Consider the following 27,531-nt stretch of genomic DNA (forward strand, 5'->3'; position numbering starts at 1 on the left):
TTATTATTTAAATCCAGCCCTGCTATGTTCCTGCGGTTTCGCTGCTTCATACTTTGAATATTCTACCTTCTCTTGTTCCTTTGTAGTTAGACTCCTTTATTTGCATCTGCCCCTTAGAGTCACTTATCCATTTAGTTCTGTGTGGGGCGTAGAAACGCCGTGCCATGCGTGTGTATGGGGGTCAGAGGACAGGTAGGAGTTGTTCTCTCCTTTGACCCTACGGGTTCTGAGGACCCAACTCCAGGGCTGACAGCATGTGTCTCTTCCCACTTTGTCTGTCTCACTAGCTCTGCTCTAAATAGATTTTTTTCTTATATTTATGTATTTGTTTTTAGTGTGTACATTGGGGTACACACACGCACTCAGTGCCTCGGAGTGTGTGTGTGTGTGTGTGTGTGTGTGTGTGTGTGTGTGTGTGTGTGTTGAAAACTAGAGGACAACTTGTAGGCTTTAGTTGTTTCCATCCCTCATTTTGTTGTGGGCACCCCGCTCAGGTGGTGAAGATGGGTGGCAAGCTCCTTACCCACTGGGCCACTACACTGACCCTGCCTTCTTAGGTTTCATTGCGTGTCTATTATTGAATTGTACCCTATTTCCTTCCTTTCTTTTCCTTTGCTATTTCCTCCTTTCTTTCCTTATCCTTTGTTTTTGTTTCTTCCACCGATCTTTTACTTTATTTTAGGTAGTCATCAATTCTGTAGTTTCTGCTAATATGCTTAAAAATAGTGAAGTTAAAGCTTTGTTTCTTTTTCTAATTCAATTGTAGATGGGTGCAATTCGAGTTGCAAACTGTAATCTTCATAATCAGTCAGTTGGGGAAGGAATAAGTGCTGCAATTCAGGACTTTCAAGTGAGACAGTATATTGAACAATTAAATAACTGCAGGATTGGACTTCAGCCAGCAGTGCTACGGAGAGCCTACTGGTTAGAGGCTGGGTCGGCCAACTTAGGTCTTATTACAGTTGATGTCGCACTAGCTGCGGATCATCATTCTAAACACGAGGCACAAAGACATTTCTTGGAAATTCACGATGCCAGAACTAAAAGGTGAGTGAAAATCTTTTAAGATAAGATTAAGAGTAAGAGTAGGGGTCTGACTTTCACATGTACTCTGGTGCCCCATATTTGACCACGTCCCCTGAATGGGGAGACCTGTGGCACTCAGAGGAAGGATAGCAGGCTACCGAGAAGAGACTTGATACCCTATGAGCATATACAGGGGGAGGTAATCCCCCTCAGTCACAGTCATAGGGGAGGGGAATAAGGGGAAAATCGGAGGGAGGGAGGAATGGGAGGATACAAGGGATGGGATAACAATTGCAATGTAATATGAATAAATTAATAATAAAAAAAAGAGTAGGGGTATCAACTTCCATTGGGAATTACTGGATAAGTTTAGAGGAAATTCTGCAGTTGGGGTGGATTAACCATGACTGCTCCTGTACCTTATTGATTAATGTCCAGAGACTTAATATTATAAGTATTATAAATTGAGGTTCTGTAGTGATGGTGTGGCTTTGGAAATAACATTATTATTTTTTCTAAGTCTGTGCTATGTATTTAACAATGATAACAACTCAAATTATGGATTCCAGATAGCATTTTATGAGACACTATTCTTTTTCTCAGCTCTGCACTTCCAAGTCATTGCTCCTGGAGGCTGTCATATCATTAAGTGCTGCAGGCTTTCAGATTGGAGGGATGAGTAAGAGTACCTGCACCTGGTTTCCTTAGCCTTTAAGGAACGACTACCTTTTAAAGAGTTGTCAGGGCCTGTAGTATTGAGTGCCTTTTCATCTTTTTTTTTGCTGTGATACAGATGTGTTTTCATTTTGAAAAGTAAATTAATTAAAAAGATATACTGCGGTATTAAATGGTTATTTTGTTTACTTTGATTTTTATGTATAGTAATGATTGAGTTATAATTGATTATCTACTTTTTTAAAAATTTCCTTAATGAGTTTTCTTCTGTGTTTTTTGTTTGTTTGTTTGTTTGTTTTACTTTGGGTTCTGTTTAGGTTATGGTTTTTGTGGCCGGATGATACTTTAAAGAATAAGAGGTGCAGAAACAAGTGTGGCTGTCTCGGTGGCTGCAGATTCTTTGGTGGCACAGTAACTGGGCTAGATTTCTTCAAACTTGAAGAGCTGACACCTTCCAGTAGCTCTGCATTTTCAAGTACAAGTGCGGAGTCTGATATGTATTATGGCCAGTCGTTGCTACAGCCTGGAGAGTGGATCATTACTAAAGAAATCCCCAAAAGTGTAGATGGTAATGAAAACGTGTTGTATGTCTGCAGCTATCCTTTTACCTCTCTCTGTGTGCCATTCTGAGAAAAGGCCTGTTATTTTATTCAATATAATTGTTGTTGTTTTTTTGTTTTTGTTTTTGTTTTTTAGCAGTGTTATATAGGGGTTAGAATAATCTATATTCATTTTGTAAGTAACTTAAAGTCAGATAAATGTAGTCTTTCTTTCTTCTTTTGAGGGGTGACATAGGGTCAAAGTAGTATACTATTCAGACTTCCTGCTGGTGACAGTGGACAGCTTTCCCTCGGAGCTTAGTCTACGCATGTCCTCATACATATTAGTTCCCTACAGCTCACTTCAGTTTACTTTTATAGAATTACGTATGACCAGCAAGGTTTTTATTAATGCCCATATTACCAACTAATTGTTCAAGATATTTTAGTTGCCAATACAATTGAACATGTGAAGAGAGACCCCACCTCTGAGCATAATCAGAATGGTGTTGTAGACACAGTGGTTTGACATGAGCAGTGCAATTGTGACTTTGAGTTGTATTAAGATTTAGATTTAAGTGCTGCCTTTTCTCCAAAGACTACAAAAATGACTTTTCTTTTGGGCTTCTTAGTCAAATATCTCTAACAGTTAACTTTAAAGTTCACTGCTTAAGTTGCCACACCACATAGATAAGAAATACAAAGATAAGTCTTGATATTTCATCAGTATGCAGCATTTCCCCTTAGGTTACTCAAAAAAAAAAAATACTAACTTAATTCTTAGTTTTGGTCCCCCCTCCCTTTTGGTAGATTTTTAAAATAAAAGGTAGTAGTTGTAAGAATTTTTATTAGACTGATTTCCTATACTTAGAAGCTTTTGAAGGAGACAGGCTACCGTGCTTAATCCTTGTATACTTGTAATGCAAAAATGTGTACGTTATTTAGAAACATTTTATTTCAGGAATGTTACTATTACATAAAACTCAAAAGTAACTAAAATTTCTTCAGACTTAAAAAATAAAATGAATATTAACACATTGCTATCTTTTTGTAACCTTTAAGTGATGTTTGTTTTATAGTGTTAACCCTGGCATTTTCCTTTCTTTCTCAGGCTATCATGTGAAGTGGATACTGTCTCTGCTACTTGTTTGTTTGCTTACTCATTATTTATTTATTTGTTTATGTTTTTGAAACACTATTTTGTTATGTAGCTAGAGTGTTTTCTGCTTAGAAGCCATGATTCTTTTTCTTAAGTAGTTCAGGGATGGCTGTGGGAGAGGGAAGATTGAGCAGGTTCTATGCTCTGGGGCTCTAGGCAGCGCAAGAGCTGGCCTTTCATCTCTTAGTGGCCACTCCTTCATTTTTATAGCAAATCATAGGACTCTTATGAAACTGACATAGGGCAGATCCACCCTAGCTGTGAATTCATTACTCTTTCATCCATGTATTGCTTTGTTTAAGGTTGTTCTGGGCACTGCAAGTACATCAATGAATAGAAGATGGTATAATCCTGCTCCTATTCAATTTTTTCAGAAATTGTGGAAAATGTTTAAAACAAGTAATCTAAGTGAAATACATGATGCTCTTGTATTAAAGTTTTCTGTTAAATATGAATTGTGTGCATAAGTCTGTACACGTGCACATCCATGCTGGGATTCGAACTGTTCATTCCCACATCCTGATCACATTCTCTACCGCTGATCTGCCCTTAGTCCTCAAAGTATGGAAATGAAAGATTGAAACAAAAAAGAAGCTTACATATTGTAGACTGTGGGCCAAGAATTTTGTAGACAATGTTTTGTAATGTGTAACATGTTGCCATGTGAATTTAGATGCGTGTGCTTTTAAAAAAAGGACAGTACTTTAACATGTAGGCATACTAAAGTGCCATCTTATTTTTCATATATTCCTGAAATGCTTATAGTCACTTAACCCACATTTTTTTGTTTAGGCAATGTGAATGGTATGAAGAGGAAAGAATGGGAAAACAAATCAATGGGAATAGAAGTAGAGAGAAAAACTCAGCACCTTAGTCTTCAGGTGCCCTTGCGGTCTCACAGTTCATCCTCTTCCTCAGAGGAGAACAGCAGCTCCAGTGCTGCGCAGCCATTACTGGCTGCTGAGAAGGAGAGCCCCTCTTCTGTTGCTGATGACCACTTGGCTCAGAAAGATTTCTTACAAGGTATCAAAAGAGATGATGGCCAAGCAAGGTCAGTATTCAGTTAGACTTAGAAACTTGATTATAACTGGATTATAATTACTTAAATAATAGCACAGGCAACTTCTTTCCTCTCCGCTTCCTTATTTTAGATTTTTCCTTTTGAACCTGAACATATATCAATTTGTCTTTCCAAATAAAATTAATATACTCTTGGCAGACATTAGAAAATGTTAAAATTTACTTACAATGGAAATATTTCTTACCCTAACACACAGTGAATTTTTATTACTACTCATGTACTGTCCTACGTTGTTGGTCTTAGCATATTAGCAATTGAGCAGTCCTTCTTTTGAATTACCCTTGCTTTCCGCACCTTTCAGTTTGCTTCCGCCTTCTTGGCTGTACCTTCTGTGTCCATTACCAGGCTCTTTTTCTTCCTCTTTGTACAGCCTGGTGGTGTTGAGTGGTAATGTTTCTCTGAATTCTTTTCTGATCCTTTCTGTGCACTTTCCTTAGCCATCTTAGTAGCTTTTTGGCTTATGACTATAGCCAGCATCTTTCTAATATAAAACCTACAGTCAACATCTTTGTCCCACTAGCCTAGGTACCTTGATATTGCTGTTTGGGTGCTTCATGGAGACCTTCAATTCAGTGTCATTAAAATGATTGTTTTAGTCACAGTTCTCTAGAGCAGTGATGCTCAACCTTCCTAATGCTGCGACCCTTCAATACAGTTTCTCTTGTTGTGGTGATCCCAACCATAAAATTAATTTTACTGTTATCTCATAACTTGATTTTGCTAGTTATGAGTTGTAATGTAAATAATTTTAGAGGGAGAGGTTTTCCAGGTTGAGAACCACTGCTCTAGAGTTGCAGAGCTAGTGAGTAGAGTGGGTAGGAACAGGTGCCTCAGTCCTTCCCTTCTTCCCTTGTCTATAATAAAACACCTGAAGTGTATTTTGCTGGATGAGCTTTTAGAAGATGTGGAAAGAAAAAAATAAATAAACCGTACAAATGTGCTAGTATTCCTAGATTTCTTTAAACTTTTGTGATGTTTAAGATGTTTATTGTTTTGTTGTTGGTGGTGGTGTTTTGCTTTTTAACTTTATGGGAGATATGAATTCATGTTGTAATGTTTTGCTATTTTGAATTAATATTGTAAAATTCTAGATTTCTTTGATTTGTAAAAAGATAAAAATTACTGAAATGATTTTTATAAATACTTTATATTTAAATTATGTGGTGTGCTGAAAACAGAAACAGTTTTCCTCTCTTTTGTAGTATTCCTACAGAAATCTCAGGAACCAGTCCTGTGTCTCCTAACACCCAAGATAAGTCCATAGGACAGTCTCCTCTCAGATCTCCTCTGAAGCGGCAAGCTTCTGTGTGCTCCACCCGCCTCGGCAGTACCAAGAGTCTCACTGCTGCTTTTTATGGAGACAAACAGCCTGTTACAGTTGGAGTCCAGTTTAGTAGTGATGTCTCTCGAAGTGATGAAAATGTCCTAGACTCACCAAAGCAGAGGAGAAGCTTTGGTTCATTCCCCTACACGCCATCAGCCGACTCTAATTCATTTCATCAGTATCGGTCGATGGATTCCAGTATGTCAATGGCTGATAGTGAAGCCTACTTCTCTGCAGCTGAAGAATTTGAGCCCATTAGCAGTGACGAAGGCCCTGGAACTTATCCTGGCAGAAAGAAGAAGAAAAAGCAAATGCAACAGATTGACTACAGTAGGGGTTCTATATATCACAGTGTAGAAGGACCCCTTACTGTCCATGGAGAAAGCATTGCAGATCCCAGAACTCTCCCATTCAAAACTCACCCTTCCCAGGCTTCCTTTGTTTCTGCGTTAGGGGGCGAAGATGAAGTCATAGAGCGTCTATACATGGTGGAAGGTGAGAAAGCAGGAGAGGCTGAGCAGATCACATCACAGCAGCCTGCGATGAGTTGCTATCAGACTTACCTTACCCAGTTTCAGGTAATTAACTGGTCAGTTAAGCATCCTACCAACAAAAGAACCTCCAAGTCCTCCTTGCATCGCCCCCTTGACCTAGATACGCCAACCAGTGAAGAAAGCTCCTCATCATTTGAACAGCTTTCTGTTCCAACGTTTAAGGTACAAATCAAATCATTATTTCCCATTAATAGACTTATATAGTAAAACAATTTTGTAAGTTGTTTTCAGAATTCCTGAGTCATTTCAGCCTACTTTCTCGAAGATAGGCGTTCTGTTGTGTATGGCTCCATGTAAAACAATTAGGTTACATGGTTATTGCTAAATATTATAAATGTAAACAAATTAAGTTGAGGATGGTTTGAGGTTTCATTGTGTTAATGTAGTAAACCACCATGTAGGCCGATCTACATTGCCACTACTCCCAAGATTTGGTTCAAATCTCCTTTGTGAGTTCATATTTTCTCTGTCTTAAAAATAAGATTTTGGAGGCCAGAGAGATGGCCTAGTGGTTAAGAGTGCATAATGTTCTTCTAGAGGGCTGGAGTTCTGTTTTCAGCACCCACGGTTGGCTCACAGTCCCCCCTAACTCCGGATCGTGGGGGTTTGTGTCTCTCTTTTTGCCTTCACAGGCACCTGTACTCATGTATATACACACATAATTAAAATTTTTTAAAAATTCTTTTTAAAATAAGATTTTGGAATTATTTTGAATAGGTAATTTTTTCCATTGGTCCCAGTTCAACTCAGTTGATTTTTGAATTATTATAATTTTGTATGAATGTGGTTTCTGTAAATGACTTTAGAAAAACTGAAAACTTTTCAAAATATATAGTATATATTTTAACCAGTATAACTATATATTAGCCAGTGTGAAAATTCTTATCTTTAAAACAATGAACAGTGTTTAGGGGTCTGTGTGTCTGTGTGTGTGTGTGTGTGTGTGTGTGTGTGTCTGTGTGTGTCTGTGTGTGTGTGTGTGTGTCTGTGTGTGTGTGTATTTTGGGGAGCAGGAAGTCTCACTGATGTTGGAGATTACTTCTTTTGATAGAAACCTTGAACTCCCAAGATCTGCCTGTTTCCGCTACGTGCATTATGGGGTTATAGGCACGTGCTTCCGTGTCCATCTTTTTACATGGGTGCTAGAGATACAAACTCAGTTTGTAATGTTTATGTAACGAGCACTGTACCACTGAGCCTTATTCCCCAGCCCAAATTGATGAATGAGGAGTCACTGAGGATGAGAATCAGACCCAGGACCACTGAATTACAGGCAAAGGCATGGTCACCTAAGCTTCTGTGTGTGGTGATATTCCTTTGTGTCGTGTGGTTATCCTAGAATACTGGAATAGACTTCAGAAAAAACTAACAGTGTAAACAAGAACTCACAGAGGAGAGAGATTTGAAATTCCTGGTTTTCATGTCTTTATCTTTCTATTTGCCCTCACAATTCTGTCACTTACGTGAATAAAACATGGTTACCCATTGAATGTTTGCTGTTAAATATTTGTATAGAATATATCAAGATCATGAAGCAAGGTTATTTTGGGTATTCACAGCTATTGCTTATCATAATAAAAATAATTACGTTTTTAGGCTGTAAGCAACATTTTATTCTATTCTAGGTCATCAAACAGGGACTTACTGCTAATTCTTTGCTAGACAGAGGAATGCAACTTTCAGGATCAACTTCAAAGTAAGAATTTTATTTTATTATTTATTTATTTTTTATTTTTTTAGACATAGGATCTTATTATGTTGCCTAGCTTGACCATTAATTCTAGGGCTAAAACAATCTTTCTGCCTCAGTCTTCAGGCAGCTATGACTGCAGGTGCCTAAAAATTTTGCATTTTTAAAGTTCATAGTAATAGTTCTTCTTGATTATGAGATTAGGAGAGTTTATTCTGAGTAATAACTACCTTGTACTTGAGTTTAAGCTTTGTTTTAAGAATAAAATACTCCAAATAAATTTTTGTGTAGGAGTAAATAAACATGTTTGCACATTTTAGGACAGGCCTAGCTAGTAAATAAATATATCAAAAATATTTTTGTAATGTGATATAATTGCTCTCTTTGACCAATATGCATTTTAGTACCTCATTTGGCCTTGTTTTGAGAAGTGTTTAGACTTGAAATATTACTCTGTGAGATTTTTTTCACTGAAATAAATGTAATTTAAATGTTCGTTTACTTGAAAGAAGCCTCAACTTCTATTCTTATATGTCATTGTTTAAATACATGCTTTTCTGATTAAACTCTATAGCACACCATATACTCCACTGGACAAGAAACTTGTTGATAATACAGACGATGAAACACTAACAGAAGAGTGGACCCTGGATCAGCCTGTTGCTCAGACCAAGACCACAGCCATTGTTGAAGTGAAAGGAACTGTTGATGTTGTTCTCACTCCACTGGTGGCTGAAGCTTTAGACAGGTATTATCTTTGTCTAAAAATAGAATTTCTGCTTTATAAAGTGACACATTTAAGGGACATAAGTAAATGTAACACAGACTATTCATTTAGGAGTGTACTAACTAGCTGAGCATGGTGGTGTACACCTGTAATCTGAGCACTCAGGGAGGCAGAGGTAGGGGCGTCTCTGAGAGTTTGAGGCTAACCTGGTCTACAAAGCGAGACCAGGACAGCCAGGACTACACAGAAACGTTGACTTGAAACAAAAAAAAACAAAACAAAACAAAACAAGAAGAACAGCTAAAAAAACAAAAACAAAAAACAAAAACAAAACAAAAACAAAAAACAGAAAAAAAGTGTATTAACTAGCTATTTTTAGTAAAGATGAAAATAGATTTTAAAGAGGCTATGTTTTATTTAATCATCTGATACATTTACAAGCTAAATATATCATAATGTTATAATAATATACTTTGTCTTTTACATTTGGACTAATAATCATGAAATGATCAAAGGCTTAGGAAGTCCTTTCCTTTCTTACTAGTTAATTGAGGAGATAAAGGAAAATTAATAGTTACTCTGTCCTCAAGGTGTGCATAGTCTATCAAAGGAGATAAAGCTGACACGAGTAGAAGCCAAAATGAAACAGAACGGAGTGTGAATCATGTAGGAAATGAAGAGGAGAGGGGCTCAAAAAAGACTACTTCTCGTGAAAATACTCCTTTTGCTAGAAGGGCACATAGCTTTGTTCTGATAAATTGTCAGGATTCTTGTAAAGAGTCACACTAATGAAAACTATAGAAAATTGTCCTTGGGAGATTCTAGAAGACTTCCTGGTTCATGCCATGTTTGGTTGATATTCCTGGGAGCCCTGCTAGTTTCTGAAGGGAAATGGAATGGGGCCAGGGGAGGTAGAGGAGAGGGAGTGGGAGGAGAGGACGGAGGGAAACTGCGCTTGAGATGCAATAGATGAGAGAATAAAAATAAACAAACACATAAATGGGGGAGGCCAGGTGTGGCGGCACACGTCTGCATTTCTAGCACTTGGGAGGCTGAAGAGGAGAATCGTGAGTTGGATGCCAACCTGAGTAGCTACAAAGCAAGACGCTGTCTCAGAAAACCAAAAATGTCAATTCAGAATGTATTAACAATTGAAGTAGAATACCTGCATTGTCAAACTACCCCACCCCACATGCACAGTGCAGACACTTTGGGATATTAACGCCAGTAAGGATTCTTCATTTGGGGGCTAGGATGGGGGATGCAAAACCATAGCGGCAAAAAAATAATTAAACAGATAAATGGGATTACAACAAATTACAAGTTTTAGCAGACATAATATATAGTTCACAGGATAGGAGAAAATATTTGTAAGCCTAATATTTGACAAAGTGTGGATATCTAGTATATATTAGGAACTCCAAAAATCTATTAGCAATAAACAACACAATTAAAACTGACAATAGAATTAAGTAGACATTTCTTAACATTGATGTACAAATGCCAACAGGTACATGAAAAACTACTAATCACTGGGAAAATGCCAATTCAAACTATAGTAAGATGTTACCTCACCCCAGTAAGAATGACCATTATAAAAAGGAAAATAGATTGCTGTACATTTTTATGCAAATGTTAATTGTATAGTCCTATATTTAGGTTCTTCAGAAAGCAAAAGACATAACAACTGTGATTCAACAACCCTATTAGTGGGTGTATATACAAGAAAATGAAATTAGTATGTTGTAGAAGCATCTTCCTCCCATGTGCACCAGCACATAACAAAGAAATGAAAGTGAGCCATGCCCACCAAATGACAAATTCTGGTACATTTACATGGTGGAATATCGTTTAGCCATAAAACAATTAATCTCATTATTTGTGACAATATGGATGGAACTGAGGGTCAGTAGGTTAGGTTAAATAAGCCTGGCACAGACAATTGTACATGACAGCATCATGGACTTGGAAACAGTTTGGTCTCAGAATTTTAATGGAAGAATGATGAATACCAGAGTCCAGGGACAGAGAGAGAAGAGGCAGAGGCTGAGTCAACGTTAGAATCTCTGATGTGTACTGCTGATGTGCCCTTACGAAAGACAGGGTTTTCTAAAGTTTTCACCTAAATAAATGACATTCACAATGTCTACATGATACCCTGTTGGTATGTACAATCCTGTGTTTTTATGTATTGGGTAAAAATAAATTTAAAAAACCAAACTGTTGGATTTCATTTTAGAAAACATTGATCACTGTTTGTGGTGGGGGAAAATGTTCCTGCGTAATCTGAGGGTCTTAGTGTGAAGATAGGGCTGAAGTTTCAGTTATGTTTTCCATGTAGAATTTCTAAATACCTAATTTAGAATTTTGCATTTCAGTATGGAAGAATTGTAAATATTCAAATGGTAGTAAGTATCACTGATTGTTTGGTAAAATGAGTCATAGTATTAAATGTAATTTCAATTTTTAATTTTCCTTTTTCTTTGATCAGATACATTGAAGCTATGGTTCACTATGCTAGTACCAGGCACCCAGCTGCAATTGTAGATGATCTTCATACTAAAGTCCTTAGAGAAGCTGTCCAGAATAGCAAAACGACCTTCTCAGAAAACGTAAGATGTTTCGATTCAGTAGGCATAGCAATTATCTAAACGTGAAAAACTTAAATGTATCAAAATTCTATCAGTAAGTTAAGTTGGAATTCATCTGATATTTCACAAAAGGTTTTTATATGCATGGCTTCATAATAGTACAGATAACTACTGCGGATTAAGTAGTACTGTTTAAAAAGCATAGCTTTATTTTTTCTTTTGTTTTGAAAGTGGCTTATTTTTTAAGTCTTGTTTTAAAAAAAGTCTTGTCCTTAAGCAATGAATTTTTTAAAAAAATTTATTTTAAATGTGTGTGTGTGTAATTATGTGCACATGAGTACAGGTGCCTACAGAGGCCAGTAGAGGGTATTAGATGCTCGGGACAGATGCTGCCCACAAGGGTCCTGAGGACAGAAGTGTGTGAGTAGGTGTGAGCTGCCCACAGGGTCCTGAGGACAGAAGTGTGTGAGTAGGTGTGAGCTGCCCACAAGGGTCCTGGGGACAGAAGTGTGTGAGTAGGTGTGAGCTGCCCACAAGGGTCCTGGGGACAGAAGTGTGTGAGTAGGTGTGAGCTGCCCACAAGGGTCCTGGGGACAGAAGTGTGTGAGTAGGTGTGAGCTGCCCACAAGGGTCCTGGGGACAGAAGTGTGTACTCAGGGACAGCACTGTATGTTCTTAAATGCCAGCAGTCTCTCCATCCTTCTGATGGACGTTCTTTAGAATTAGTATTTTAGTACTTTCAGAAGCAAAGGTACATGTATTTTTTTTTTAACTTCACTTTATTTTTATGTTGCTTCTTCTTCACCTGAGTGAATAGCTCCCTTTTCTGTGTGATGATAGCTTTATTCCTGCTGTCATCTGGCTGTGACACCAGTTGCTTAACAGCCACACTCTGGTGGTCTTTTGATGATTCTCTTTTGATTTTCAAGATGATCCTTATCATATTTAGATTAGGAACCAGAGTAGAGATGACAATGAGCCTGAGTATTTCTGGTGAACTAGTTGTTAGTCATCCTATGTTGGCTTTGCATATGCTACATTCAAGTAGCTAGGGTAGAGCGGTATGCATAAAGGAAATTTGAATTAATCCCAATCCAGTAAGGAGCCAGTTTTCAGAAACCAAGTCAGCATTCAAGACTGTAGAAGCCAGGCGTGGTGGCACATGCCTGTAATCCCAGCACACTGGGAGGCAGAGGCAGGTGCATCTCTGTGAGTTCGAGGCCAGCCTGGTCTACAAAGTGAGTCTAGGACAGACACGGCTATATAGAGAAACCCTGTCTTAGAAAAAACAAAACGAAAAGGCTATAGAATTCAGTTTTACTAAAGCAACAACAACAAAAAACAAAGCAGAAAAACAAACCCATTATAAAAATATACTATTACCATCTTTGCTTCTCTGTGGTTGGGTTTCATTTTAGTATATAGTACTTATTTCAGTCTGGCAAGCTGGTCTATCAGGTTTTGCTTGAACTTCAAGATTGAGTGTTCATGTCACGTGGATAGGAGGCGTGGTGACAACACGATGACCACACGCATTGTTGTGGATGATGGAGAACTTATGAAATGCTGGAAAATAATTCTACTCAATGCTTTCAGTTATCCCCCAAGCAAGATGTCCGAGGAACAAAAACAGAGCATCCTGTGATAGGAACAACGAACCAGGGACAGATTCAGACAAGTGTCACAACGAAGCAAGACAATGTGACAATTAAAGGTCTACAGGCTAATGTGAGCATACCAAAGGTAATGTTGAGCTTTTCAGAATCACTATCCTGATAGAGGAGAGCATATATAGTTTGTTTTTTACCTTTTACATTTGCGAAAGAGAATGTTGGTGAGCCAGTTTGCAGTATCAAAAGATATATTCCACTTTTTGATGATCTAATGTAAATTTTGTATATTATAACTAGTTTTTCATAGCAGTCTGTTAGTAAATGTTTAATAAAATATTCCATATCCATCCAGTAAAAATTTAATTGTGTGGGTTTTCTTACTGTTTGACAATTTTATGCATGTATGTAGTGTTTTGATCAAGTCCTCCCAATTCCCTCCTATTGAATTTCTCCCCTATCCACTTTTTCTACCACTTTTCCCTCCCACTTCCATGTGTGTGCTCTTTTCTAAACCCATAGAGTCAACACTATGGGGTCTGTCACTATGTGCACGGCCTATGAGGGGCTACGTTCCTGAAGAATACTGAATGTCTCCCATTGCAACCATCAATTGATACGAACGCTTCAGACTGGGTTAGGACTTTGTTGAGCCCCTGCTTTAGCTGGGATTTTGGCTAGCTTGTTGTTGTTTTTAAGTATAATTTTTTGTTGGAGAAAAACTCGTTTATACAATATATTTTGGTCATTTTTTTCCTTCCCCAGTGCATCCCAGGTCATACCTCACCTCCCAACTACTCAATTTTATGCTTTATGTTTTCTCTCTCTCTCTCTCTCTCTCTCTCTCTCTCTCTCTCTCTCTCTCTCTCTCTCTCTCTCATTCTCTCTAAAAAAAGAAACATGCAAAAAAAAAAAAAGAGGCAAAATGAGGGGGAAAAATCTACAAAAATATGATTGAGTTTATTTTGTGTTGGCCAACTACTGCTGGGCATGGAGCCTGCCCTAAAATGTCATTAATATACCCAGTGAAACTCCATTAGAGAAAACCATTTTTTCCTTAGCCAGAGGATATCAGTTAGACACAGCTTCATGGTTAGGAGTGGATGCCATATCTACTTCCTGTTTGCAGTGCTAGGGTCCCATCTGGCTTTAATGTGTGGGTCCTCGTGTGCATGGAGCTACAGTCTCTGTGAGTTCAAGTGTGCATGAGTCCTGCTGTGTCTGAAAGATTGTTCCCATGGAGACAGCAATCTCCTCCAGCTCTTAGAATCTTTCCACTTACTCTTTTGCACAGAACCTTGATCCTTGAGGGGAACAGTAACAGTTCATTGAAGACATTCCATTTAAGAACTAGAGCTCCGAAGTCTCTGTTTCTTTGTACATAATACAGTTGTGTGTTTGCATGTTAATCACCACCTACTACAAAGAAAAGCTTCTGTGACAAGGGTTAAGTGACGCTCTGTTATGGTATAGCAGTATGTCATTTCCATTTTGAAGCTCTGACTTAGGGACATAGCAGTATGTCATTAGGAACCATTTTGGTCCTGTGTCCCTTTATAATAATAGAATAATAGCAGTAGGTTTCTCCCCATTGTCGTTTGACCTGTCTAGTCTCAGGTTCTTGGCCCCTTTAACATTGCTAGGTATGGAGTGGGCTTTCAATTCAATCTGAAAGTGATTGGTTATTCCCATACCGTTTGCAACAGTTTATCTTGCAGCCATGTCATTGTTGTAGGTTGTAGGGTTTATAGCCAGAAGATATTTTCTTTTCTTTTTTTTTTTTTTGTACTTTTTTTTTACTAATTTATTCATATTACATCTCAATTGTTATCCCATCCCTTGTATCCTCCCGTTCCTCCCTCCCTCCCTCCTGCTTTTACCCTACTCCCCTCCCCTATGTCTGTGACTGAGGGGGACCTCCTCCCCCTGTATATGATCATAGGGTATCAAGTTTCTTCTTGACAACCTGTTATCCTTCCTCTGAGTGCCACCAGGCGATATTGGCTGCCTTTCTCCAGTAGTGTGTGCAGTACCTGCCATTATCATAAATGCTAGGGCTGCTTTGATCTTATTCGAGTCTAGTGCATGAAGTCTGTCCTTTGTTAGTTGTGTGTAAGCCCAGTCTTATGTAGAATACACTTTCTTAGCAGTCATTCACCACCTTAGGCTCTTAAGATCTTCCTCATCTCTTTCTCATTGGTATCTGAGGTTTAGGGTTGGCGTGTGACATGAATGTTCTGTTTCTGATTGAGCACTCTTATTCTCTACATGTTGACAGATTGTAAGTTTCCATATTAATTGCCATTCACTTTAAAAAGAAACTTCTCTGCAGTTTTCTTTAAAAGTATAATTGACTACACTCCAGTCGGAGAACACATCCGCAAGTATTGTGGGCAATGCAGATTGGTCTTGAAGGATTTAAAAAAAAAAGACACAAAATTGGGTAGGTATGTAAGGAAGGCATGAATCTGAGAGGAGCTAGAGAAAGAGGAAGAATACAATCAAAAGTCAACTTAATAAAAGGAAAAGAGAAACAGAAAACAGGTTCTTTAATAAGTGTCGAGAAATGCATTAATGTGTGAGCAAAAAGATATACTTAGGAAAAAAATTTAACACTGTGTCCATCTAGCAGAACAATATTAGTAAGTCTTCTTCAGTCTGTCACCTGCCTACCCAGCCACCAGTTCTTGGCCCAGTTAACAATTCCAGATGTGAATTATTTCCTGATTAGGCCTTAAATCTAGTTATAAAGTGTTGAATACTCCCGTAACGTCTTTGCTACTATTGCACTAGCGGGCATATCTTTGCAGGAATTACGGCTGTTTTGAGAACTTATAAATTTTGTCTTCATTACCCTCAGATAGATCTATATACTCTTATTATTAGTTTTTTTACTTAGTTATGAAATACAGTTTTTTACTTTTCAATTCTGAAATCTGTGTTTTTGTATGTTAGGTTAACTTATGCTTGTTACAAGCCTCGGTGGAAGAATCTCCAGCTGTAGTTCCTAGTAGAAGTGTGACTCATGTTTCCCTGGTGGCTTTGTGTTTTGACAGAATTGCTACGCAAGTTCGTATGAACAGGTGAAAAGATTTTATTAATTTGGGCCATGATTGTTGAATGTGAAAAACCTTAATTATCATAATTATTTTCAAGAAACACTTAGGTAATATTATTAGTAATAGTTTAGTTTAGACAGCTTTTCATTTTAAACAACATAGTTAAATGTTTTTACTGTACTAAATTATTTAAATGTTAACCATGTGTACTTTTTTGTTTTTAATAAGAGGTGTGGTTGAAGAGACTTCAAATAATGTAGACCCTAGTAAAACATCAAATTTTGATAGATACGTTCATGCCAGCAAGATGCAGCCTCAGTCATCTGGGTCTCTTAGGTCAAATGCTGGAGCAGAGAAAGGCAAAGAAATTGCTGCCAAGTTAAACATCCATCGAGTCCACGGCCAACTTAGAGGTCTTGATACTACAGGTAAGCATCAAAAACTTAGTGATTCTTTGGCATTTGTAAGTGTCAAATTTTCCAGAGTAGAACATTTTCTTGGAATATTGCAGCAAATTGACACAGTAAGAAAGAGAAAGGTATATCTATGTAGGTTGTATTCAAGGTATTTAACTATTCCATATTATATACTATGCAGAATATAAAGTAAGTTTTTGGGCCCAATTAGGAATTAGTTCATCTCTTTTGTTTTTTGTGTTTGGTTGTTGTTTTGGTTGGTTGGTTGTTTATTTAATTTCTATTTCTTGCTCATATAACAGAGAATACACACACACACACACACACACACACACACACACACACATATATACACACACATGTTTTAAAAATTTGTATTATTAAAAAGAATTAATTGTAATATTAATCTAGTCTAGATAGACATTTTCTTTAATGTCCCTAGTGAACAGCTCGCCAAGCTTTGAACACTCAACAGTATGGTCGAGTGTCGCAGCAATACCCAAGCATCCTGGTACCAACTTGTCTTAGTTACGGGTTTTATTGCTGTGATAGAGCAGCATGAACAGGAGCTCAAAGCAGGGCAGGGCCTGGAGGAGCTGACTTGGAAGCCACGTGCTTACTGTTTTAATGAGTGCTGCTTACTGGCTCGCTCTTCATGGTTAGCCCACAACACAGTGTTAATGGAAGCAGTTTCTTAATTGAGGTTTCTTTCTCTCAGATGTTTTTAGCTTGTGTCAAGTTGGCATAAAAGTATCCAGCACAGGGCTTTTTTCATCACCCTTTGTGTAAAGTCACATCATCTGGCCTGAGACTTTCAAGAGGTTTTTTTTTTTATAATAATCTGAAAACCATAGTCCTAAAACTGGGACAAAACACAGTGGTTTGAGTTGTAAACGGTCTATAGGTTGCAGTGGTGACCTGTTTGTACTTATTTATTGTACCAAATCATAAGCATTACATTATGTAACTTGGAACCCACCAGCTACAATAAAAGCTCATTACAAACAACAGTCCCCATGAATTTCCAAGGTACATTTGCGTAAAAATGCAGAACAAGTGGAAATTTTTTGCTTATGCATATGTTTGAGATTCTCAGTCTCATGGCATTTGATAGCTTCAGGAAGATGAGGCAGGTTTCTGAGTGCCGTACTCTGGGCTTTGTATTGAGTATGTCTGCATATCTATGGGAGTAGATGACTCACAAAATTAAATGTCTCACCTTATGCTTGTACGTTAAGTTCAAGAGACTTAGAAATTCAAGTAATTAAGTTATCAAAAAAAGTTTTGGGGAAAATGAAGGTATGCATTTGACTGCATTGCATCTGTAAGCAAGTAAATCATAGCAATGTCTAATAAATTGCAATTATATGAAATGTTAGTGTAAAGCTGTTGTCTTTCAGTAAAAGCTATACTTTTCCTAGGAAATAGTTTTTCCTGAGGCCACATAATTAAAATAATTTTGTAAATTATGAAAGCTTTTTAAATTACTTTACCACATATCTGGATTATTTAGACCCTTTTCACAGAGTAGTCTTTCAAAAACAAATTGATAAATTCATTTTTAACACTGGAATCTTCTTTACTTCTTTGTAGATTGCATTATTTTTTAAGTGTTTTATTTATTTTTCTGCTTTTTCAGAATACTAAGCTATCTTTTTAGGACAATCATTTGTTAACATCTTTTTTTTTTTCTTAAAACAAAACAAAAATGTCCATTGTGCTCTTTCAATAATAGACATTGGGACCTGTGCCATCACTGCCATCCCTTTTGAGAAGTCTAAAGTCTTATTTACTCTTGAAGAATTGGATGAATTTACTTTTGTAGATGAGACAGATCAACAAGCTGTCCCAGATGTTACACGAATAGGTCCCAGTCAGGAAAAATGGGGCTGGATAATGTTTGAATGTGGCCTTGAAAATTTAACTATAAAAGGTAAGCTTCTTCCCTGCCCCCACCCCCACCCCCAAGATCTGCTTTAGAGTGGCTGGTTCAGTCCCACACTGCTGAAATGTGTTTCGCAGTTGTTTCTTGTAACAACCTGGATCAACATAATATAGCAGAAACTATGGTACTTGGATTTATGTCTGAGATGTGTGTAGATATTCCAACTATAAAAGTGGTATTTTTTTCCACAGCCAGGTAGAGATTCTCTCTGTCCTGAAAGTCAGGGCCTCACAAACCTGAAGGATTTAGAAATTACTGAGTTCACTGAACACCTCATTCTTTTCAGAGTTTAGAGCTTTGCCATATAAAAAGTTAATATTTCATGTGAATTCTTCATTAAATGAAAACTAGTGATTATATACTTGTTTCTTATATAAGACAAGGGGAGGGGAGAAGAGGAAAGAAGGAGGGAAAGTCTTATGTGGTTATGAATAACACTTTGAAGTAGGAAAGTTGAGTTGTTATAAGACTTCAGGTTTAAAAAAAAAGACTTCGGGTTTAGTCTTATGTGGTACAGTAACTTCAAATCTAGTAGCTGTATGTCTGCACCTTTACTGGTCAGTCAGTCAGACATAGCTCTTTTAGATAGGGAAAGGCTGGTGAGGGAGGTTACATACAGATATTTTAGAGTACAACAGTAAAACACATATCCACTCTTTTAACAAATGGCTCCTTTCATTTTTATAGGAGGAAGACAGTCTGGTGCAGTTTTATATAACACTTTTGGAGTTATGGGTAAAACTAGTGTCACAGAAAGAGGTGGAGTGCTGACATCTAACAATTCTTCTGATTCTCCTACGGGCAGTGGCTACAATACCGATGTCTCTGATGATAACCTTCCGTGTGACCGAAACAGTCCTTCCTCTGATATAAATGGAAACTCAGTTTCAGATGAACAAGTTGGTGAATTTCTAATGATACTAATAATTTAGAATTAGAGAACTACATACTTAATTCAAAATCAGTTTCTGGAGCATATCTCCTTGTCATTTCCTCTTTTACAGTTGTAACATTTTGTTAAATATACTATGGCTGGAGTATAATTCTAGAATAGGTACAGGAATATATACCTATGGTGCATATTTCTGCCCAGTATAATATTTAGGATAATACTCTGCTTATGTTATATACATAATAAATATTTGTTAAGTAAATGAATTTATAGAACTTAAGAAAAATAGGCCTTTATTAGTTAATTAGGTTTTGATGAATTCTGGAATTCACATATATGTTGTTATTGGTGATATTTTATATAGGCAATAAATTATTTTATCAACATCTACATATTTTGGATACCATCTTAAGTAATACCTTATATTCAACTCATTTATTATTTTTATTGTGGTGGAATTTAATTGTGATGGATATGGTAACAGCAAAAATATTTAAAATTCCATATTGTGGAAAAGCTGGGTCCTAACTGGTGGCCTTGGACAAGCAAGTTTCTTAGCGTTTTCTGTATTTTTCGGCAGCAGTAAGAGAGTAGTAAGTTATGCCATTGGCGCTACAGAGTTTTGAAGTTGAAACAGATGCTGTGTATGAAAAGCTTTACTAGTTACAAGCAAGAATTCCTGAGAGTAAACAAGCAAGCAAAACACTGAGAAAGCACTCTTTCATTAAGAACTGAGTGCAGTGGTGCACGCCTGTAATCTCAGCACTCAGGAGGCAGAGGCAGGTGGATTGTTATGAGTTCGAGGCCAGCCTGGTCTACAAAGCGAGTCCAGGACAGCCAAGGCTACACAGAGAAACCCTGTCTTGAAAACGGGAGAAGTGGGCCAGAGAGATGGTTCAGAGGTTAACAGTACTGTCTGCTCTTCCAGAGGTCCGGAGTTCAATTCCCAGCAACTACATGGTGACTCACAACCATCTGATGCCCTCTTCTGGTGTGTAGGTGTACATCTAGGCAGAGCACTCTATACATATTAAATAAATACATCTAAAAAAAAGACAAAGAAAAAAAGAAAGAAGAGGAAGGAGGAGGAGGGGGGAAGTAATAGTAGATTGTGGGTGCCTATTGTTCATGGTTACACTCACCTCTGAACCCTGTTTCCTGGGGATTATTTGTTTTTATTTCTCTGAGTGTGAGAGACAGATAAGCATGCACCTACCCGTGGAAGTCAGAGCACAACCTTTGGATGGCAGCCCTTACTCTCTTACCTTCAAACAGGTTTCCTCAATGCTATGTAAACCAGGTTGGCTGGTCATGAAACATTGTAGATTCTCCTGTCACCACCTCCTGTTTCTCTTAGGTACACACTGAAATTACAGACACTTGTGACACTGCCTGATTTTGTGGGGTTTTGTTTTTTAATGTGGGTTCTAATGACCCAACAGGTTGTGAGGCTTGCTGGGCAAGTGCTTTTGCCCACTGAACCATCTCCCTAGCCCCTAGGGCTTTATTTTTTATTTGGTGCATAGTTGTAGAGTTAGTCAATTTCTAGAACGGCCTGATGGCTCAGTAGGTAGAACCTATGAAGTCTGAAGTCACAAAAACGAAACACCAAGGACATCCTTAGTAGAGCAAAAATTTTATTTTCAAGGCAACAGGGACATGGTTTCCATCTTGGGAGTGAAAACCATGACCAAGAACAAGTTTGTACAGTCTTTTAAAAGCAAAAAACCACACACAGAAAGCATGTGCAAGAGGGGGGAAGGCAGCCTTACCTGGGCTGCTCAGTACCAGAAGGACTCGTGAGCTTTAACAAGGCAGGAGTTGGCAGGACGTGACCGGGAGTCAGCAATGTGTGGAGTCAGCAACAGCAATCTATCTTGGGACTGGGAACATCTGTCTGTCCTTGGTTAATATCTGGTCCCTTTATTTTCCCAGAACTGAAGACCTGTGTGTATTAAGATGCGAGACAGGCCCAAGATGGAGTCTGGGTTGTTAGTCCTTTCAGACCAATTGCCAGACGACCAGCTTGGCAACCAGAATTCGATCTTTTGAATCCTTGTAAGAGCAGGAGGGGAAAACTGACTCCATAAAGTTGTCCTCTGATCTCCATGTTTGTACCGTTGTACTCTTGCGCCCACACTCACACATCAATGTTCACACCCCACACAATAATAATAAATACAATTTTAAGTTAGGCACTTTCCTTTTTAGTTCTAAGAAGTGTTTGACGGAGGGAGCAGGGTGCTGGAGAGATGACTCCAGAGGTTAAGAGCACTGGCTGCTCCTCCAGACGTCCTGAGTTCAATTCCCAACAATCACCTGGTGACTCACAACCATCTACAATGTGATCTGATGCCCTCTTCTGGCCTACAGCAATACATGAAGGAAGAGCACTACATACATAATAAATAATTTTTTAAAAAAGAAGGGTTTGGGGGATTACAATAGGATTTTAATGAAGGGAATTAGGTCATACATGGCTGTGTATTGAATAAGAGTTTCTTTAGTATTCTTTCCTTTTCACCTATTGAGAAACATGACAATATTTTTTAGAGATTATTAAAATTTTATGTGGATAAGTGTTTTGCTTGCATTTGTGTCTATGCATAGTGTATGTGCCTAGTGCCCATGAAGAGCAGAAGAGGAAATTGGATCCCTTGGAACTGGAGTGGTGACACTTGTGAGCCACCATGTGGGTGCTGGGAATTGAGCCTAGGTCCTCTGGAAGAGCAGCTGGTGTTTTTACCTGCTGCATCATTTTCTCTAACCTCACTTTACAGAATTTTAAGGGCTTTTCTCCCAGATCATATGCTCCTTGGATTTCCTAACCATTTATCCAGGTTTTGTATTATTTTTTCCCATTTCTTTATGGAATTGTTTCTCCTCAAATGTGGGAGTTCCGTGGAATTTGTATTCATGGCCCTAATTTCCTCTTGCTGATTGTCTGTTCCCTGACTCGCCGCCGGCTTCAGTATGTAGTGATACTTCCCCATGATTCTTTCACAGACCTTCTGAGCCATGTCATGCCGTTTATGCATTGCTTTAAGTGTGCCGTGGCTCTGGGGACAAGTCAGTCTGCAATCATTTGCTTGACCATGCACACTGCTGTAGTAATAATGCATAAGTCTCCCTCCTTTTTTCACATGTCAAGTTCTACATCTGCATATACCCAAGTGCCTGGCTCATAGCATCTTGAGAAATCAATGTTTCAAGTTTTATTTATTAGGTTTTGTGATGCTGAGGATTAAATTTAGACGTCACAGCATGCTATGCAAGAGCTAGCTCTACCACTGGATTACCTCCCAGCTGTAGAGGCTTCTGTTGGTGTTGCTGTTTTATTTTGTTTCTGTTTTTAAGAGAGAGCCTTGCTATATTGACCTCCTGGGCTTTTAACAGATCCTCTTGTTTCAGCGTCCTGAGCATCTGGGACTACAGGCTTAGATTTCTTTCTCAAAGGAAAATATATGGGGTTCCAGTAGATGGCTCAGCAAGCAAAGGCATTTTCTGCCTTGCTGCCAAACCTGAGTTTAGTTCTGGAGATTTTCTAAATTAGCAGAAGACTACATGGAGTAGTATATACACTTGAAGGTTTTATGTAAGGTTGTAATCTGTTAAGCCTGGTGGATGAATAAGTTTTTTACATAAGTGCTAGTAAGCCTGTATTAATGGTTTTGCAGGATCAATACATTAACTTTTTGGCTTTTTAAATATAGGATGAAGGAGTTGAATCTGATGACTTGAAAAAAGATCTACCTCTAATGCCACCACCTCCAGACTCATGTAGCATGAAGTTGACCATTAAAGAAATTTGGTTTAGTTTTGCAGCTCCAACCAATGTGAGATCTCCTACACATGCATTTTCTAGGTAAAAATGTTTAAAGTGTAATCTTGTCCATTGACAGTTTCTCCTTATCTCAGCATACTATTTTGCTTCGTGTATTTAATGAATTATTTTTCTGACATATCTAGTACTCTGTGAGTGCTAAAATGGCTATTCTTTCCACCATTGTATCATTGGATACTTTCTGTAGACATTATATATTCTCTGTTTAGCCTAATTTCTTTCCTAATATAGCTGTATTTACTTGTCTTGCTGCCATCAACTTTTATTCTTCATTTTGGACATGTTTCCCCCTTCTTCCTTCCCAAGTGTCCATTTCTTATTTATATATTCAAAATTTGCCGGTAACCAAGAGGAAAGAAATACTTTCAGACTAAAATAACATTAAGTGCTATAGGTGTAGGAGATTGTTTGAAATATAAAATTTAATCTTACATTTTTTTCTTTTATTTTAAAGGCAGCTCAATCTTTTAAGCACTGCAACCCCAGCTGTTGGTGCATGGCTGGTTCCTGTTGATCAACTCAAGTCATCTTTAAACAAGTTAGAGACAGAGCGGACCTTGCGAATTTGTGCTGTTATGGGATGCATAATGACAGAAGCATTAGAGGTGTGTCTTTTAATCATATAAGGTATCAGGCATATTCTGTTTCTGAAAATGATTTTTTAAGTGTTATAGTTGTTGGAAGAAACCAGATCCACAAGTTCCTAGTTACTAGATATCTTTGATTATAGGATCTTTTATGCATATCATTCTAAATCTATTGTTCTTGTTTCATTTTCAGAATAAAAGTGTGCATTTTCCTCTAAGGAGTAAATATAATAGACTTACGAAAGTTGCTCGCTTTCTCCAAGAAAATCCTTCATGTTTATTATGTAATATTCTACACCACTACCTACACCAAGCAAATTACTCCATCATTGATGATGCCACCATGGTGAGTACTAGCTATACGCTGCTATTCTGTAGCAGTGATACTAATGGACAGGTTGAAAACTGTAGTTAGAAATACAGGTTAGTAGATACCAGTTTTCTCTGATTGACACTCTCAGAGTGACTTGTATATAGAAGCTGTCAACAAGGATAAGATTTCTCAGCATGAGAGTTTGAAAGGGAAATTGTCAACGATGGAATTCTGAAAAAAACAATGCCAGCCTTCAAGAAGGTTAGAGAGGTTGCATGAAGCTAGATTGATTGCTGAGAAAGGAAGCAATCTCTGGGGTGGTCATGGTTTGGTAAAATAGTGGTTAGTCATAAGGGGAGAATAAATCATTGCACAACTTATCCCTGCTCCCAGGAAAGCAGATAGCAAGTTGGGAATGGGATTTTAGAACTGTAAGGACATTGCTTGTCTGCTCCAGGCTTTTGAAAAGTAGAGCATACACAAAAATAATTAGCCAAATTACACACCTATGTGTCAGCGTTATTAATGGCTAGCCAACCCTTCTGTCAGGCAGGTGAAGAATCTGTTAAGTGATGGGTTTTTACAAAGATGCTTATATCTAGACTGAAATAGCACTTCCTACTTTCTGGGAATTGAAGACAAAGTAATACAATGTAAGCCTGGCATGCCCACCCTAGAGAGGCTAGAACAGAGACACTTGTAGGCATTAACCATGAGTGGAGTGGGTGCTCTACATGCCAAGACAGGAAGCCAGAGGCAGGAGAAGTGCTAGGCTTACTCTTTAGTAGCACCCCATATATAGACCAGTCAGGTCTCACCAGAACTGCTGTAATGTTTTGCACTCTTTCAAACATTACCACACTGAGAACCAAACTTTCCAAATGCATAAACCTTCGAGGGATAATCTCTATATGTGTAGCTATGGCATGTTTTATTGTCAACTTTAAGTCCTGGCTAAAGTTGAATAAATTAAAGATCTGAATTTTAGTTTCTTCGTTTCTAAGTGGAAATTTTGAGATTAAAATAATCTCATCATACATAATAGACTTCGGTGTGGTAATACATACCTTAACTTCTAGGCTGAGGCAGGTGGATCTCTGGGTTCCAGACCAGCCAGGGCTATCTAGGCTTTGTCTCTAAACAGTAAGGAAATGTGCATAATGGGCTGGTAGGGTGGCTCAGCCTATAAAGGCACATGCCACCAACTGGGACCTGAGTTTGAGCGCCAGGATTCACATGCTAGAAGGAGAAGAAAGATTCTGGGATCTTTTATCCTCCACACAAGTGCAGTGGCTCTCACTAATTCATATATGTAAAAAATGCACAGCATGGTAAAAATAGAGGTTGACACCACCTTCAAGGACTGTTTTGTGTCTCATAGGGATGGTTACACTGGGGAAATGGAATTTAAACTTGGTCTTTGAGCAGATGCTGTTACCATGTGGTGGGGGTTAGCTAGTGGAAGGAATAGTGCTCAGAAAAAGGCACGGTACCTGCTGGCATGGGTTGTCTAGCCATTGTTAGTGGTGCCAGGGTATTAGAGTGCCCAAAGGATGTCAGAAGTAGCAAAACACTCTGTGCTGCCAGCCTTTTGGGAGGGCTGTCTTCTTGGCGATCCTGTCCCCAGCATCTGCACACTGAGGGTAGTGTAGAGAAGAGGATGGCTGAGGGAGGGGTTTCTGATAGAGCCGCCACATCCAGAGGACAGTTTACAACTGTACCCAGGTGGCCACATGTGCATATCTGGTAAAATACTCGTGTTTATTGTGCACGAAGTTTATTCCACATCATTAAAACTTTATAAATGTCCTAAAGAAGAGCTTATGGTTGAAAGGATAGCTAGTTAATATGGTATAATCGACAGAAAAGGTTCCTCTTGAACATAGAATTGTTAAGCCATGTCTGGACTGTATGAGTTAATTCATATTGCTAGGCTGAGTATGGAGGGCCAGAGAGTGGCTCCAGGGGCAAGATCTGCAACGCTGTATTGAGACTGATATCTTAGCTGGGCTGTGGTGGCGCACGCCTTTAATCCCAGCAGAGGCAGAGGCAGGCAGACTGCTCTGAGTTCAGGGACAGCCTGGTCTACAAAGTGAGTCCAGGACAGCCAAGGCTACACAGAGAAACCCTGTCTTGAAAAAAAACCAAAACCAAACCAAACCAAACCAAAACAAAAACAAGAAAAGAAAAGAAAGAAAGAAAGACTGACATCCTGAGGGCCCTGTCATAGGTGCATCTTCTAGATACTCCATAGGAGAATACATTTATTGAGCAGGAACACCCCTTCTTCCTCATATGTTAGTATACAGATCTGATGATAAATTTAGGGATGCTGTACTTAGTGTGGTCTGTTGCTTTGTGTTTCCTTGTAAGCTGAGCACTGAGGGAATGCAGAATTTAATTGTAACTTTGCCAGTACATCTATCTAGAGGCCTGCTGCCATTTTTGTCTTCTATGAAATTTTTGCCGAGGAAGACAGGATTGCAAATTTATCTGACAGATTGAGATGGCATGGTGTATTCTTGAGAATCAAAATGCTCATGTAGCGTGGAGATTTTAGTTGGTGAATATTCACGATGTGGGGAAAAGCATGGAACATGCTGTATAATCCCAATTACATAAGTGTATGTACAAGTTACAGAATCTAGAAGGACACACCAGCTGAGCTGCTTGTGACTGGGTGACTTAGTTCTTGGATTCTTGTGTTTTATTTCCTATAATGCACATATTAAAAAATAAAAGATTCTTTAGAAGCTTAAAAAAAATAAGCTCTTCATTATTATTACAGAGTGATGGGCTTCCTGCACTGGTAACGTTAAAGAAAGGATTAGTTGCTTTGGCAAGGCAGTGGATGAAGTTCATTGTGGTGACACCTGCCTTTAAAGGAGTCAGCTTACACAGGCCAGCTCAGCCACTGAAACCTCCAGCTGCTGCGGACCGTGAGCATGAAGATGGGCTCGGCCTGGATAATGGAGGTGGCCTTCAAAGTGATACCTCTGCTGATGGCGCAGAATTTGAGTTTGACGCAGGTAAGTTTAGTTTAGGGAACTTTCTTTCTTCAGTGTAATCATTGTGTGTTTTTTGGGTATGTACATCTTGTAGGAATAGCTTCATGTCAACAATGTGCCTCTTTAAAAGATACCGACAGTACCTTTTGCCTGTAGTTATTAGCAAATTAGTAATAGAAGCAAATCCTAGCTGTTATATACTTGATCACATGGTACTCCATAATTTTAGTAAGTTTTGTTCCAAATTTGAAAGTCCTGTGGTTAAACTATGCAGTTATGAATTTCATTAATCCAAATTCACAATGCCTTTGGATCTTTTACCAAACAAATTTTATAATTTAGTTTTGTGAGAAACAGTAGACTGATGACATGTCCAGTAGAGACAGCTTTTATAGCAAACTTGTAAACAAAAGCCAGCCTTTTAAAATTAAATTTTCTCATTTATCTGTTGTCTGAGGAATTTAGTCTTATTACCTGTTACATATATTTGA

The 27,531-nt window shown here is 38.3% G+C and overlaps 1 protein-coding gene across 8 annotated transcripts in view; it reads left to right on the forward strand.

The window, feature by feature from the left end:
- BLTP1 (bridge-like lipid transfer protein family member 1) overlaps positions 1 to 27,531 on the forward strand; it is a 181,553-nt gene that overhangs the window by 65,636 nt on the left and 88,386 nt on the right. For all 8 annotated transcript variants that reach the window (XM_084768626.1, XM_084768625.1, XM_084768630.1 and 5 more), the window contains exons 26-41: positions 767 to 1,047; positions 2,019 to 2,269; positions 4,192 to 4,450; positions 5,683 to 6,520; positions 7,984 to 8,054; positions 8,623 to 8,796; positions 11,267 to 11,387; positions 12,963 to 13,109; positions 15,932 to 16,059; positions 16,264 to 16,463; positions 18,187 to 18,384; positions 19,084 to 19,295; positions 23,002 to 23,153; positions 23,587 to 23,737; positions 23,913 to 24,065; positions 26,821 to 27,061. In XM_084768626.1, coding sequence (XP_084624752.1) covers positions 767 to 1,047; positions 2,019 to 2,269; positions 4,192 to 4,450; positions 5,683 to 6,520; positions 7,984 to 8,054; positions 8,623 to 8,796; positions 11,267 to 11,387; positions 12,963 to 13,109; positions 15,932 to 16,059; positions 16,264 to 16,463; positions 18,187 to 18,384; positions 19,084 to 19,295; positions 23,002 to 23,153; positions 23,587 to 23,737; positions 23,913 to 24,065; positions 26,821 to 27,061 — 3,577 coding nt within the window. The remainder of the gene's footprint in view (positions 1 to 766; positions 1,048 to 2,018; positions 2,270 to 4,191; positions 4,451 to 5,682; positions 6,521 to 7,983; positions 8,055 to 8,622; positions 8,797 to 11,266; positions 11,388 to 12,962; positions 13,110 to 15,931; positions 16,060 to 16,263; positions 16,464 to 18,186; positions 18,385 to 19,083; positions 19,296 to 23,001; positions 23,154 to 23,586; positions 23,738 to 23,912; positions 24,066 to 26,820; positions 27,062 to 27,531) is intronic.

Source organism: Acomys minous (genome assembly GCF_964271855.1).
Source record: "Acomys minous genome assembly, chromosome: 19".
Classification (NCBI taxonomy): Eukaryota; Metazoa; Chordata; class Mammalia; order Rodentia; family Muridae; genus Acomys; species Acomys minous.